Raw genomic sequence first — 16115 nt, forward strand, 5'->3', positions numbered from 1 at the left:
ATGTGCATCTATATTTGCATTTCAGGCTTAGAAGAAATCCTATGATATTCCTATAAAATTAATTTTGTGCCACACAAAAGTAAAGACAAAACTGATTTATTACCTGCCCTCTGTTCTGTTCATGTCAAGCTCCTCTCCATCCTTTCGCCAAGATATTTTAAAATGGTGTCTCAAATGTGAGTCATATTCAGAATGACATTTAAATTCGATTGAATGTGATTTCAAAACTTGTGGATTTTTAGGTGTAACAGAAACTTTGGTAGCATCTAATAAAGAAAAAAATATATACGGCATGGTTATTTTTAAAATTGCTAATTATTTATGTAACCTTCAAAGCTCTGACCTGGATAGGCCAGGCTAGTAGGATCTCAAAAGCTAAGCAGGATCAGTTATTGCTTGCATGGGAGACCACCAAGAAAGTCCAGGGCTGCTATGCAGAAGCAGGCAATAGCAAACCACTTCTGAATGTCTGAACATCTTTTTTTTTTAACTTCATTTATACTCTGCTTTCCTCCCCAATGGGGATCCAAAGCACCTTACATCATTTTCCTCTCTTCAGTTTTTTTCCCCTTACAACAACCCTTTGAGGTGCATTAGGCTGAAAGTGTGTGGCTTGCCTAAAGTTACTCAGCAAGCTTCTATAGCAGAGCAGGGAATCAAACCTGGATTGACCCAGTCTGCCCACTCTAGTCACTCACTACACCACACCAGCTCACATTGTATCCATGCCTTCTCTACCCAGACATAAACTACAATGACCTAAAAGGATATCAGCTTGATGCTGGTAGAGTTCACAAATATTGAAGTATAACCTTTATATATGGCCCAAATCAGCAAGACTAATTTGTGACTAATTTTTACAGTTCTATGAATTAAATGGTGGCAACAGTGGTACAGATCAAAATAAAGTCTTCACTTCATTAATGCCTGTAGGGCATTATGTGTACACTACGGTGCCTGTGTGCACTATAGAGTAGAGAATAATGCAGATACATCAGTCTTTTAAGGTACCGACAATAATGGTTTGGGGTCTGCACAACAGTACTTTGTGATTTTTAATGGCAAATAATGGTGCAGTCAGTAACTGCATCATAACCAACACTGTCCAGCTGCTTTCAACTGAACATGTTATAACATGAAATACAAGCTTTGATGAAGGTTGAAATATCTACAGTGGAACAGTTGTACAGCCATAATCAAAATTATGTGACGGGCTTTAGCATTCACATTAACTTCTGTTCATATTAAGTTTTACCTCTGACAGTAAGAGTAGCAGTGATAGCACTTCTTCCAACAGAATTTGACACCCAGCAAGTATAAGACCCAGAATCCGTCTTCCTCGTTTCTCTGATCTCGAGGGTTCCATTTTGATACTGATAATAAGGTGGCATGTCAAGACGTGATATGCTGTCTTCTTTTGACCTAGCAAGGCAACAAAGATCACAGATTATTTCCACAGATGTGTGTGTTTTGAAATGGGATGTTAGAATATGAGGGGAAGTAGGAATGTCAGGAAGCCCATAACTAGGCCTTAGCATCATTCGACAGATAGTCACAGCACCCTATTTTCACTTGATTTAGAATTCAGGATAAGAATTCTGAACAACTATCCACACAAGAGAATCTCAGGGTCTTTAGCCTTATTACCATCTTCACAATCCCACATTAATCTCTTCTCACTCCAGTCATGCTGTCTCTCAAACTAATCTACCTCACATGATTGTTGTAAGGAAGAACCTTGAAATCCTTAGAATACAACAACAATAGATTTCAAAGTAGGATACATTGCTTCTTTCACTTGTAAGAAGATAAAAATGTGTTCCAGGCTACCCTGAAATAACATATTTTTAAATTACAGCACAAAATTGATTTATTGTACTTCATTAACTTTATTAATTTCATTGTAAACTCCTTTGAGCAAGATACATGGAGAAGCAGCTAACAGACAACTCAAATACTGCAAGTAAAGCAGCAGAAAGTAATCAATATCTTCCAGTTGGAACAAGGAAGATGATTTTCACTGGAGAAAAATGTCTGGGGAGGGCATTGCACAAATGAGGTAGTTAGTTCATTTATTTAATCAATATTTAATAATATTCTGTAAATATTTATTTATTATTTCAAGGAGTAGCTTTTCAAAGGGAGTGCTATTCTTTCCTTCACTTCTATAATGCAGAATCTTTATTTTTATACACACACACACACACACACACACAAACACGCACACTCTTATTTTCATCAACTAATAACTTCAAGTATCCAAATTATAATCTTGGATTATTCCATCTAAATTTCTTCTATCTCTAAAAATCTCCTATAACATCAGTTTGATTAAGGTCCTTCATATCTACTACTGTTCCACAAAAAGAAGCAACATTAACATTAAAATTTCCCAAGATCATTTTTAAAGCACACACATATAAAATGGATATTTCTTAAAGTGTTTTGGATTTATGAAAACCACTATATTACATGTGAAAAAACATCATTGTTAAACAGTGAGGGAAAAACAGTATTGTTCCATGTTTCTCTACTGAAATGTCCTTTCCCCATCCCACTGTGTTAGAGATATAAAAGAATAAAAATAATTTGTAGTATGCATCAGCTTGATGCCTTCAGCAAATCTTTGAATTATAAAGGCCTGTAACTCAAGCTTGCCACATTATCACATCATGCGTCATTAGGTAATAGCATGAACCTATAAATACTTTGGCTGTGTAGGCTCACACAATTTTATTTACTTAAGTTTAATCACATCATAACATTACAGTGACTCATGTATTTTTTCCTTTCCTACTTTAATTCTATCTGAATTGTTATCGGTTGAAGCTGATTGTGGAACAGAGTGGAAAGAGTTGGAACTTGGGAGGCAGATGTTTGATACTGTAAAATAATGTTATCATAATAGACTTTAAATGAATACAATAATCCCATCAAACATAAATCTTGTACACCCATGTGATTTCATATCTTGTCAGCTCATCTGAAGCCATATAATGTCTGTGCAGTAGGGCTGAGAACTAGGGCATGATGGGAAGTACTGCGAGGAAAAAGGAACATGAAATGCTCCTACTACAAACATGATTCTTGGAGAAACAAAGCTCCTTTTAACCAATAGTAGTTCCCATCATGCTCTACGTTTTCAGCCCTACTCCACAAACATCACATGGCATCAGTTTAGCTACAGGAGATAACATCACATGGGTGTACAAGGCAATCAGATGCAAAGATTTATTTTTATGGAATTACTGTATCTCTGTGAAAGTGCACATTTCAATTTGCTTGCTTTCAGCCATTTGACAACAGCCGTCAAGCAGCAACTCAGGACCTCTAAGCATCACCAGGGGATTTGGATAGCAAGATATCAAGCTGGTTATCATCTGCATATAGATGGCATCCAACATCATAGCTACGAATGATTTCTCTTAAAGGCTTTATATAGAAATTGAATAACATGGAGGATAAGATTTTACCTTGTGGAAGCCCACAAGCTAATTCTCACACTGAGGATAGCTGGTTTCCAATAGCAACCCCTTGAGTCCTTCCCATGAGGAAAGATTTAAACCAGTCAAAGGCACATCCCCTGATACCTACTTCTGCCTCCAGATGCTTCAACAGGATGGCCTATCTTCCCTCAGAGACTTGTCATAAGCCTAAATACTGCTCTCTGCTTCATGGAACGAGGGCAAGATGCAAATGTAACTAATAAATAATACATATGAACACTACAATGAACACCATTCTGAGAAAAAGTGAACATTTCAGTATAGTTTCCGTTCAACTGGAGGGCCCAATTTTCATCAAGTGTTGGGGGATAGCTAGCTTCTGGAAATGTTCATTTAGCTGGGGAAATGGTGATTCTGCTAAGAATACACGGGTGCAAAGATGATGTCATATTAACTATCAGAAGAGAACATTGGTACCAGATGAGAGATTACAGAACAGCAAGAAAAAGGGCTTGGTATGGACGCAGAACATTTTCCTATGGAGCAAGCAAGTTAAATTGTTCTGAGTTGAAAAATTCTTTATACATCTGAAGAAAGTAGACTTACACATTTCTTTCCTTATTAATTATAACAATTACAAAATAGTGATTTTTATAATTACTGTAATTACTGTGAAAATGAAATAAATTCCCTATCTGGACAGCCTGTAATGAAGGGGGGCGGGCACGGTTTTCTTTCATTATTGTAGTCTCTGCCACTATTGGTTTCACTTTTACAAGACAGAAGACATTTCATAATAAAGACATAATAAAGGCATAAGTGTTCCTTAGCAAGTGGAAGGGAGAGAGGCTCTCAGGGCCAAGCTACACATGACGAATGACACTTGAACGGCAAGTGGATTGAGTGGAGGGCAAGTGAACAGGGAGAAATTCACTTGCTGTTCAAGTGTCATTCGTCATGTGTAGCTTGGCCCTGAGTTTTCTTGATTGACTGCAAGCTATAGCCACTAGGATCTCACACATGTGCAAGGTATTCCAGTCCTGAAGGATATGGGGTGGGGCTTCCCTTTCCTCTCTCCAGTCCTAATATCTGCCGTGCTGTGCCAAATTTAACTTTTCAGCCTGTACTCCTCTGTTTGCCTGCTTGGTCTGTGAACTCTATTCAACCAATCTACTGCTGCCTGCCTGCCTGCCATAACCTTCTGGTGCCACCAATTGTCCTCGCCTTGTTAGTCTGCCTCTTCTTCATGCTGCTGTTGTTCAAGTTAAGTGGCTGCAGTGCTGTCTTTGTTACTGTTCAGCATCTTTTGTGTCAGTTCTCCTACAGAATTTAATGTTAAACATTTCCTATTTAGATGGGAAACCATGAAGGTACAGGTAAGTGGGGGTGCAGGGTCCATTGGGACATAATGAAACAGAATTATCAAAATGAAACAATTTTAACAAAATAAACAATGAAACCAAGGCATATGAAACAATCCAATAACAAACACTGCCTTTTGAATTAATAACAAAATGAATGAAATGAAACAAACTCCCATTCACAAGTCTAGAAGAAACCCTATGGGGGGAGCGGAATTATTTTCAAAAATGACACCCACTTTTCATTTATCTAGCTAAATTGTTCCAGAGCAAGAAGACACTCTTAGCAAACTGAGCTCTGTTGACCTTTGCCTTCTTGAAGGGAGACTAAAAGGAACGCCAGCTCATAGCATCCTTATCATTTCCACAGCTAGCAAACTGTCAGGGCTTGTCGCTGCCGCCGCTGGGTGGGGCGCTGGCTAAGCCGGCCCTGACATCAGAGGGGCACCAGGGATGCTGCAGGACTCTGCTCTGTGGAAGGATGGGCGGTATACATCACCCTGACTCCCTCTCAGTCCACTTGCTGGCCTGCTCAACCTGGCCTGCTTACCCCCTGCGTCCTCCATCATCTCCTCCTCCCAGAACTCTCCTCCAAGCCTCCACTCTCACACTGCTCTGCTCTCACTCCACACCATCACTCCTTACTCACACCCACCACCTCAGAGCTCTTCCCAGCCACCCTTTATAAGGTTTCCTTTCTCCACCCCGCCCTCCTTCCAGGCTTGTTCCCTCTCCTGACTTGGCCCAGCTGTGCCTTCCCTCAGGTGTTTCCCTCCTATCACTAATCCCTTCTATGCTGCCTTGCCTTGCTGGCAGGGTGGGGTTGAGTGTGAGCCATCCCCAACTGAGGTCTCCTCGGCCTTGCTCACGAGGAGCTTCCCCAGCCAGCTTCTGTGCTGCTGAGCTTGCCTGGCCTTGCTCGCGAGGAACTGCCCCAGCCAGCTTCTGTGCTGCTGAGCATGCCTGGCCTTGCTCGTGAGGAGCTGCCCCAGCTGGCTTCTGTGCTGCTGAGCTTCCCTGGCCTTGCTCGCGAAGAATTGCCCTGGCCAGCTTCTGGGCTGCCTGCTCATTGATGCTGGGTGGGGCTACCCATCTCCTCCCCCAGAATGCCTGTGGCAGCTCCACCTGGAGGGGCTTGGCTCCTAGCAGCTCCTGAGCCAGGCTACTGTCCTCTAGCCGGGGTGTGGCTCTGGGCTGTAGTGGCTGCTTCTCCTTGGCTGGTAAGGGCTCTGTTTGGGCTGCTGCTGGGTCCCTATTCCCCCTGCCTTGGCCCTTTTCCTCTGGCCTGCTTAGCCCCCTCTCTTCCCCCTGGAGGGTGGGACTGGCTGGTCTCTCCCTGCTCCCTCCAGCCCTCTGAGGCTTTGGCCTTTCACCCCTTCCCCCTGGAGTGGGCAGGTTCTGGACCTGGTTTCTGGCTGGGGTGGTAGGGCTGCTGCCTCCCGGTTGCCTCCCACTGCTCCCTCCTGGCAAGTCTGAGGGCTGGGACTCAGACCCTGGACACAAACAATGTGTGGCTTCATTAACCTTCTACCACTAAAATAACTTCAGCTCTCTAAGATACAAAGCATATTTATACTCATTGTACTGTCATCTTACTGACAGTCATTTTGAATAGAGAGACAATGTGCCGTTTTTAATGCCGCAGGTATCTACTCAGTAAGAATGTTTTTTTTTTAATGATAGTGATCAATCAAAAAAGAGAAATAAATAAATATAAACGTAGCCATCTTACCAAGTAATATCCGGTAGAGGAACAGCAAAAAATAGACAGTGCAAGTAACTTGCATAACCAACAACAGCGACATACTCTTCGTCATCTGGAGTTAGCACTTCTGGTCGAATGTCTGAAAATGCATATACAGATTGGCAAAGATAATAGAACTATACATTTTAGAAACACCTTTCATCTCAATGTGAATAAGAAATAGAGTTTTCTAAAAATCTATTTAAAATGAGCTGGGCACAGGGACTGTTTTGCTCAGTTGTTTACAAGTTGTACAATGTTTATAAAGAACTCTGCAGCAATGGGCAACCTGTTGCCCTATTGTTGAAGAGGCGAAAGATAGAATGTTCTTGTTGCCATGCCACTGGCTGCAGAAAGAAGAGTCATTGCAAAGGTGCATTCTATCCACCCCAGTAAGAAATTCCGTATCTTTGGCTGGGGGTGGGTATAGCAATTGTTGAAATAGCAGCCACTGCTGAGTGATGATCAAAAGTAAAGGGGACATCAGACCTCTAACAAATGTTTTTTATCTGATAAAGGTCTTTATTAGAGGTCTTTGTGACAGGGAGGCAGAGTTTTATGGCTTCTAGCTTAGTATAATGACAATGTGGTTACTGAATGACTGGCAGAGCCCAGGGTGGACTGTTGATGTCACAGCCAGCACCAAAACAAGGTGCTATGAATCATTCAGCAACCTCATCTGCATACAGGTAAATTAGCATTTCTCATCCCCTTTTGTTGTTCTGTGTACCCTTTAATAATGGTGCCTCTCCTCATCAATTGCCATTAAATAGCAGCTACCTTGATATCACCAGAGAATCAAGAATGACTTTTAGCCATTCCTACCCCTGAAGACGGAGTGGTATATACATAAACAATAAGCCTATAAATAAATATAAAGGAATTGGATGGAGCCACATGATAGGAAGAAATTCTACTTAGTGCTTCCCACCCACCTTCTCAACAGCTGACAGCACATTTTTGCTGCATTTATAGGAATATACTTGAGGAAAATATTGTCAGAACTTGGCTTATCAAGATTTGACTCAAATTATGCCCTTTCATAAATATTGTATGTGTTCCAAATCCAGATATAAATGTGTCTCACATTCAGGAGTGGTCGGAAACTTCCTGACCAATTTTGGATCAGATGGAGCTGGAGTTTTATGGTCAGAACTCCTAATGTGACTTTTGGCCTTTTGAAAGGCTCTGGGGATTGGGACCACTGACATGGAGAAGGATGAGTTTAACTTTTCTTGCCCCTCATGCTATTTCTTTCTACAAAAACGTTTTACTAGTAGCAGTGCCTAGCAGGAAAGAAAGAGTACACAGACAGCGCCCCTACTACAGCTAAGAGCAGCACAGGCAATTTTTTTGACTGGGAAAACAGCATGGGAGGGCAAGAGTTAAACATCCCCAACACAGCACTGCAGCATCTGTTCTGGACTGCACTTTAAGGCCAAAAGTGACATCAGAAATTCTAGTCAGAAAATCCAATGGCACATGCACTTTTATATCAATACTGATGCATTTCTCTAGGTAGTAGGAGATGATGGACATAATGAGTGAAGGGGGAGTGACTCAGCAGATATGTCCTCCAAGAAGATTTAAAGAAACTTCTTGTCAAACAGAGTTGTTTTGATTGGTGTTTAAGTGCTCACAATTCTACAGCTAAGCACAATTTGCACAATTCTACAATTGAGCCTACTAGTCAGAGAAAAGGATTGACTGTATACATTGATAGGAAGGCAAGGCAGAGAAAATATAGGCAGGAACTGTGATCTGCCCTGCCCCTTCAGATAGCAACCAATTAACCTGTCCAGCAGGGGACAATGTCAATGAATTTGCCTGCACATGCTGGCAGGCAGGGCTATATAAATTGGTGGAACAAAGGCAGAGGTAAATATTCACTCCACTAGCATAGGCAGCTTGTCTGTTCTGAAAAATGGAGGTGACAGAGGCAGAGCAGAAGATTCCCACCCTGTGACAGTAAAGATCAGCAAAGATAATGATTTAGGGGTTTTGTTGTTCTAACATTATGCTTGGTTGCATAACTTTGAAGTCATCCATGGGCCACTCCATCAGGATTTTTAAAATAAATAAATAAAATAATCACCAGTGATGACAAAGTATCATATCATCAAAGTATCAAATTATCTCTGTTCAAGAGAGTCAGGCTCTTCCCAGCCCGCAGACCCAGGGCCACGGGCCACCTTTGCTGCCCCGGAAGCAGAAAGTGGCAGGGCATGTTTCCGGCCATCTGGGCACTCAAGAGGTGGGGCAGAGCTGAATGCCTTTAAAAGTAGCTACGCTCCCTGGCACTTCAGTGGTCACCTTGTGCTCGGCCCACCCACCCACCCACCCTGTAGCAGTGCAGGTTTAGCTGCTCACTGGTTATCAAGGCCAGGTAGGATTTTTTTTCCCTTTCTCCCCATTGGGGAGAGGGTTTTTTTCACCTTACTTGTACTGCATGCATGGGTTGTGGTAATTGGTTTAAGATGGAGCTGCAAATAGGTTGTTAGTAGCAGGACAGAGTTTGGGAAAAGTCAATGAGCTGGTGAGAACCCTTGGCATATCCCCAGTGATAGGGAACTAGGGTCTGTCATGAGTGGCTGGCTGCTTCACGGCCCAGTTGTGAGGACAGACTGCCTGTCCTGGACAAACTGGTCCTCCTTCAGGCTTCACAGCTTGGGTAGTTGGAGTTTTAAGGGGGGTAACCACTTCACCTGGCTGGCCGGGTTCCAGCCATGCACATGTATGGCTCACACTCAGAGCAGCGGGGCTTGCTCGGACAGGTCAGGGCAGAGGTTCAGGGGTGACCCCAGGACCTGACCTGTACCACCTGTTAGGCCCTTGCTGTGTTAGAATTTATGTTGTTGTCAAATAAAACTGGCCCATTAGTACCCAAGCCTTGTGTCTGCCTCTTTATTCTGACTCGGGGCAAAACCACTGATTCAAAATCTAAGACATTTTGGATCCCTTGTACAACAAGGTAGCTGGGGGGTGGGATTCTGAGGTTCTCCACTCCATATCACTGCACTGTGATCCATTATTTAAAGCATATTTTCTCCCACTTAGGTTCTGAAGTCATCCAGTATGAGAGAGCAGTAATTAATGCTCTAGAGCACAGCAAGGTAATGTATGAAGGAGATCTGGATTTTTTTTGTTCCCATCACTTTTGTAAAAAATATATCCCTTACCAATTGCTTGAACATCCTGGAAAAGGAGGAAAAGCTAACACACATCAATATTTTTGTACCTTCAATGAGAATTTTAATAGCCTATTCCTACCTACTTGCTACTTGGCAGGAATAATCTTTTGTGTGAGAGGTCCAGACTCTTGGCATTTTTTCCCAGCTGGAGGCAAGGGAAATTCAGAAATGTTGTATTCCCTTTGAAGCCAGTTTTAATGGCCATTTGACTGATTTCTTGATATTAAAGAACTTAAGCTTTTAAAGTTTCAGAAGAACCAAATTTGAATTAATTTTTGTTTTTCCATTCCACTGATATGCTATAGCATAATATATGTTCTTCTGCCTCTGGGTCCAGTTCTGCCATTCTATCTGGACTTATCTGTAAACAATTCAGTTCCACTGAAATCAGAACAACTGGAGAAACTATTCTTCAGTAGATAGTTATATCAACCAGCAAAAACTTACCAAGAACATCCACGTTGGCTGTGGCAAGGATTGTCCCATGGTTGTTGGTAGCTTCACACTGGTACACTGCACTGTCTTGCAGCTGTAGTTGGATAATACTGATCTCCCTTGTTGTAACCATACCTCTGCTGTGTTTAATTTCTGCAAATATAAAGAAAAGGTTGATAGCTAATGGATTGCTTTTATAAATTCTTTACATTTCTAATCTGAGCTTCAAGAAAAAATCCTTGTTAGCAACACATTATGTTTTTAAAGCCCAAACACAGTTGTGCTTTGAATACTCTCATTAATTTATCTTGTCATCAAGTTTTCTTAACCTTTGAATCACAGTTCTGAATTTCAGACCAAGGGGCATGGCTAAACTCCACGGCTAAGCTCCATCTCCATACCCTAGCAAAATTTACCTTTTACAATCATGGTAACATTCTGCACAGCAGAATTAACCAGTATTGCTAGCCAATACAACCACCTCCATGTCCTTTAATCCTTCCTGACCATGCAGCTCTTCTTCCAAAGATACAGAACAGTTCTGGAGAGTGTGTTGCGTTAAGCCTTGTTCTCTCTTTAAATCACTGTGATTTGAACTATGTAACAGATTCCAGAGGGACCTGTGTTAGTCTACAGCAGCCAAAACAACCAAGAGTCTTACAACAAGTTAACACTAATAAATTTATGATGACATCAGCTTTCCTGAGGCAGAGCCCACCTCATAACTGATGAAACAAGCTCTGCCTCATGAAATCTTATGCCACCACAAATGTGTTAGTCTTCAAGGGGCCACAAAACTCTTAACTTTGAATTATGAGGGTTAATGTCTCAGACTAAAATGCAGGGATGAACAAAAGTTCCCTTTCATTTCATGTTAGAAAGGGCAGCGGGGGGGGGGGGGAGTGACTTCCCTTGCTAGGACTTTCCTTAGACCAAGTTCCCCTGGAAAGCACTCTGGTAATTGGCTGCCACCACTCACATTCATCCTGAGAACATCTAGACTGACACGCTGAGAAGGTGCCCTTGCAGCTCAGCACAATCATAAAGTAACAGGGCAGAAACCTAGGAAAGTACCTTATAGCAAACTATGTAGCATCCAAGCGGTCTGGCACGCAGAGAAGAGATTCAAAGAAATATCCCAGAGAAATGTATTATACTGAGGAAGCCAATAAATGTCTTTATAGAAAGACGGTTCAGTATAGAAAAAAAAGGAAATGGTGGGTCGATTCAAAAGGGGTAGGAAAGAGGACAAAATACAAAACACAGGGAAGAGTACACTATCACACAGCACACAGACTCTCAAATAAAAACAATGCTGTTGGTCTAATTCAAGTAAGGACACTTTACCTAGGTTGTAGCAGGTTCCTCAGAGCATGTACAGAGTTCGTTGTGGTACCAAGACAGTGGAGGAATCCTTAACCCCTAGCTCATTGGTCTTGGGGACTCCAGATGTTCTGAAGTTTAATTTATACTTTTGTAAACCGTTTCAGTTTGATGCTTTTTTAACCATTGGATTTTAGATTTATTTGTATTATGTGTGCTTATGGTACAGTTTTTACATATATGATAGACAGACACAACGTGTGCCATTTGCATGTACAATCTATGATGCCTGTTTTGGTGATGCACAGATTATGCTGAAAAAAAATGTATATTTATGGGGGAAATTCAGAACCAGAAAAAGGAGCAGAAATAATGGCTTCTTGGCTCACATAGTACAAGAGAGAAGGGAAACTGAAGCAGGAATGTTTAGTGGGGCCAAACAACAAAGATAAGAAATTTGGAACCTACTGAAGAGTCCTTGTCTTTGGATTGTATGATGTTTTGTACAGAACAATAATTTAGATCATGCATGTTATTTTACAGCCAAGAAGTTCTCACAACAAACAAGGATCAAAAGAAAATTAAGAGGGAGATTAAGCACCATTGGTTAAATAATGTTAATTTTTGCACACACGGTCAATGAGGCCATGTAACTCATTCACAATAAAGACTAAAGGCTGGACTTTCTGTCCTGTGGTTTATTGGTAAGAAACATTTTCATTGGCTGATCCACTTTTGAAAAGGCTCATCTGAATAAATTTCTCCTCTTGCATGTTCATTTAGTGCTTTATCCTGTTTGATTTTGTGGGCTTGTATCCTTATACTTACCACCAAGAGGCTGACCATTCCGTTTCCACTTTATAGTTGGCTCTGGGTTACCAATAGCGTTACACAACAATACAAGATTTTCACCAATACTGTAAACTCCACTTTGTGGTTTGTCTACCCAAGAAGGTGGCTCTGTTGAAAGGGGAAAAAAAAACAGCTACAAATGTGGAACAGGTGTGTATGGACATTATCATAATTACATTTTATTTTAAAAAGCAGCTAAAAATTAAAAGTAGCAGACACTTTTTTTAAAAAAAAATCATTTATTGCATGCAGGCCCATGATCTAAACATCATCAATACAATGGCTTGGGATCAGGGCATCTGAAGGACCCTCTCCCATATGTTCCTGCCCAAGAGCTGAGATCACAGGGAGAAGCACTCCTGACTGGTTTCTCTTCAGATCGCATAAATTGCTTTTTTTTGACACTCCTGACTGGCCAGTCAACCAAAGGAGCTCAGTGGGTGAGAGGATACACGGGAGCAGGCCGTCTTGATGGCAGCCCCACAACTATGGAACAACCTCCCAAGGGAAGTGTGCCTGGCCCCATCATTTTTTGAGTTTCAGGAGGCAGCAGAAGACTGTTTTATTTAGGAATGCTTTATAATGTATTTTTGTGTTTTAATTGTTTTTAATGGCTGTTTTTTGATATTTTCATTGTAAGCTGTCTTGAGCACCTTTGGAGGCAAGGCAGGGTGGATTCTACCCTGTTCTACCACTCCACTCAGCAAAATTCATTCATTTGGTCATTTGTGCATTCATATATTCATTAAAATATTTAATCCACCACAACATGAATTCCTGCTGTGACTGATGGGAATCTTAGTTTTCACAACCTCTCCCAAAATACATTGAACTTGAGGACATCTAATTAAGTTGATAGGCAGTAGATTCAGGACAACGAAAAGTGATTAGAATGTGAAATTCATCACCAGAGGAGATGACTGAGAGGTGATATGATAACCACCTTCAAGTACTTGAAGGGCTGTCATATAGAGGATGGCACAGAGTTGTTTTCTGTTGCCTCAGAATGTTGGACCAGAACCAATGGGTTGAAATTAAATCAAAAGAGATTTCAGCTAAACTTTAGGAAGAATTTCCTGACAGAGCAGTCCCTCAGTGGAACAGGCTTCCTTGGGAAGTAGTGAGCTCTTCTTCTTTGGAAGATGACCCTGAAGGTCCCTTCTAACCCTATGATTCTATGATTCTATATAGAAATGGCCACAGGCGCAGACATCTTTAAAAAGGTGTGTCTAGCAGTGAAGGATAGGCCTTTCAGTGATTACTATCCATGGTGACTAAAGGGAACCTTCACATTTAGAGGCAGTGAACCTCTGAATACCAGTGGCAGGAGGCAACTTCAAGGCAAGGCCTCAGCTTCTACGCTTTGTTGGCTCTCCAGAGTAACTGGACTAGATGGACCACTAGTCTGATCCAGCAGGGCTCTTTTTGTGTTCATATATTCTCTCAAATAGAAAGGTCAAGAAAACCAGATTTGCCATCTACACCAGCAATTCAATAAGTTCTTACTGTGAGCTAACTGCAGCTACCCTTCATCTGTCTATATCATGAGAAATGCTGCCATCTGCACAGGTAAAGTTACCAAGTTTATTCAAGTTGCTAGAAACACCATGCTCAGGTACAAACACATGCAAATGCTGCTTGCAAATTTCTAATAAATAATCGATATAGGCATAAAGGGGTTGCTCAGCTGAACAGAGATGGGCATTGTTTCTGTCTGAGAGAACAGTACTAGTGAGGACTGCAGAATAATTACAAATAACTGGAGCCAGTGCCAAGAAGGCTATCTGAACGATTTGATTGAGTAGAGCATAAAGAACAATGGAATACACAAGGAAGAGTCAAGGGGAAGAGACTACAATATCAAATATAAGGAATATCCTTACAAATTAAAATAAGAGGAAACATTCATACAGGAAAATGTAGCCTGTGGAGATAAGATAGGGAGAGGTGATACATTGAGTGATGCTTTAACACCATTTCCCCAGCAGATGGCCAACTCAGATAATTTCAGAAGTGAGGAAGCCAGAATATGAAAGACTGTTTTACATAAAAGATTGTTGCTTCAGTTTCAGCTCTAGTTTTACCATATCCAAAAAACCACATGAGAAATCATGTTGTTTATACTTCAAATGCAAAAAGCAAAATTGTCTACATTTGCTGCATCTGCTGCACATGAAATGATTGCAATGCAATAGGATGATATTGGATATTGGTCTTCGTGGGTTCTAATTCTGGGCTTCCTGAACACTGAGACAAGGTGGAGGATGACATATTTGTGTATGTTTGCAACTAAGTGTGCTTAAACAGCAATCCAAATACTGGATTAATCAGACAAGAATTCTCTAACAGGACATTGAGAAGCAAATATTATTTTCAACTCCCCCCCCCTCCACATGCACATTCATACAAAGAAAAACAATAATCTCAAATCTCCCACCAGGAACATTTAACAAACTAAGGCATGATCTATTGGGAGCTCTCCCAGTCACCCCCACCCTCCAGTCCTTAAAAAAAATGGGATCTCAATATGAGTACAGGGATAAGCTAATCTTTATTTGGATTTCATCCAATACACAAGAAAATAGATCGGGGGGATCTAATTCTGATTTCATAGCATTACACCTCACCTAAATAGTTCCCTGTAAAATGTTTACTCTTTCTGCAATATTAATTTAAACTATCTAAAAGAAACTGGAGAACATTTTTCACAGTATCTTCCAAGAGATATGACAAACAGCAATTACTCAGAGTTAAGGGTAAGCGTCGTGAAGAGTTTTGACGGACGAGAAAAGCAATGGAAGCAAGAGAGCATAAATGCTATAAAGGCTTTTGTGCCCCATTCCTTAGATGCTTTCAAGAAGTGCTAGACTGGTATCTCTTGAGCATCTTTTGTGGAGTACAGACTCCTGCCCAAGCTTCATTAACCTCCCACATGATGATGCCAGAGCCACAGAAGTCACCATTCAAGGGAGCTCCTGTAGCATAGTGGTTAAGTGGCTGGGTAGCAAATCAGCACTCTTCTATTTCAGCTCCCACTACTGCCATGCATTCTATAGTTGGCCATGGGTAAGCCACCCCTCTCAGTCCCAGCTCCCCAACTCTATTGTGGGGATAATAATAACACTAGCTTTGTTCCCCTCTCTGAGTGTGACACTAATCTGCCCAGAAGAGCAGTATATAAGCACACTGTTGTTGTTATTACTTTGCTTGGCACTTTCAACTGTGCATATACACATCTGTAAGTGTACACTGAAAAATATGTTTCAGTGCAAACTTATGACTGCAAAAATGTGTTGAAATGTAATGAAAATACATTTGGTGGCTCTACTGGGTTGGGCTCTGGATTGTGTGGGAAATGGCCCCAAACATGTCATATAAACTTAAAAGAAAATGACTTATGACAGAAACATTTTTTTTATTCTCCAAAAGAACAGTTAAACCAAACTCTTAAAGTGGTCAGTGGTTTTGCTCAAAGGCAGTTACCAAGACAGGAATGAGCTCATTCATGAGAATAATAGATCAGTGTTAAGGCCAAACTACATCCGGCTGAATCTCCAGATTAGAACTTTTATGTGCAAAGTACATCCATGGGGGTGGGAAGATATGAATTAGAACTGCAATGCTGGAAAAAATGGGAGTTTAATCCTACCCTTATATTATCCCCCCAAGTTGGATATACCCCCTCCCCCCCAGGCTGTCATAAGCCTTGGCAAGAGAAAGCTGATACAACAGGATACTTACACCCCACCCCACCCCCCAGTAA

General features: G+C 41.3%; 1 protein-coding gene across 2 annotated transcripts in view; it reads right to left on the bottom strand.

Annotated features, from left to right (window-relative positions):
• The window catches only part of CHL1 (cell adhesion molecule L1 like), a 149620-nt gene that overhangs the window by 66211 nt on the left and 67294 nt on the right, over positions 1–16115 (bottom strand). For both annotated transcript variants that reach the window (XM_054976883.1, XM_054976882.1), the window contains exons 9-13: positions 12329–12460; positions 10190–10330; positions 6540–6651; positions 1256–1422; positions 104–266 (exon numbers count right to left, since the gene is read on the bottom strand). In XM_054976883.1, the coding sequence (XP_054832858.1) occupies positions 104–266; positions 1256–1422; positions 6540–6651; positions 10190–10330; positions 12329–12460 (715 nt within the window). The remainder of the gene's footprint in view (positions 1–103; positions 267–1255; positions 1423–6539; positions 6652–10189; positions 10331–12328; positions 12461–16115) is intronic.

This window comes from Eublepharis macularius, chromosome 4 (genome assembly GCF_028583425.1).
Source record: "Eublepharis macularius isolate TG4126 chromosome 4, MPM_Emac_v1.0, whole genome shotgun sequence".
Lineage (NCBI taxonomy): Eukaryota > Metazoa > Chordata > Lepidosauria > Squamata > Eublepharidae > Eublepharis > Eublepharis macularius.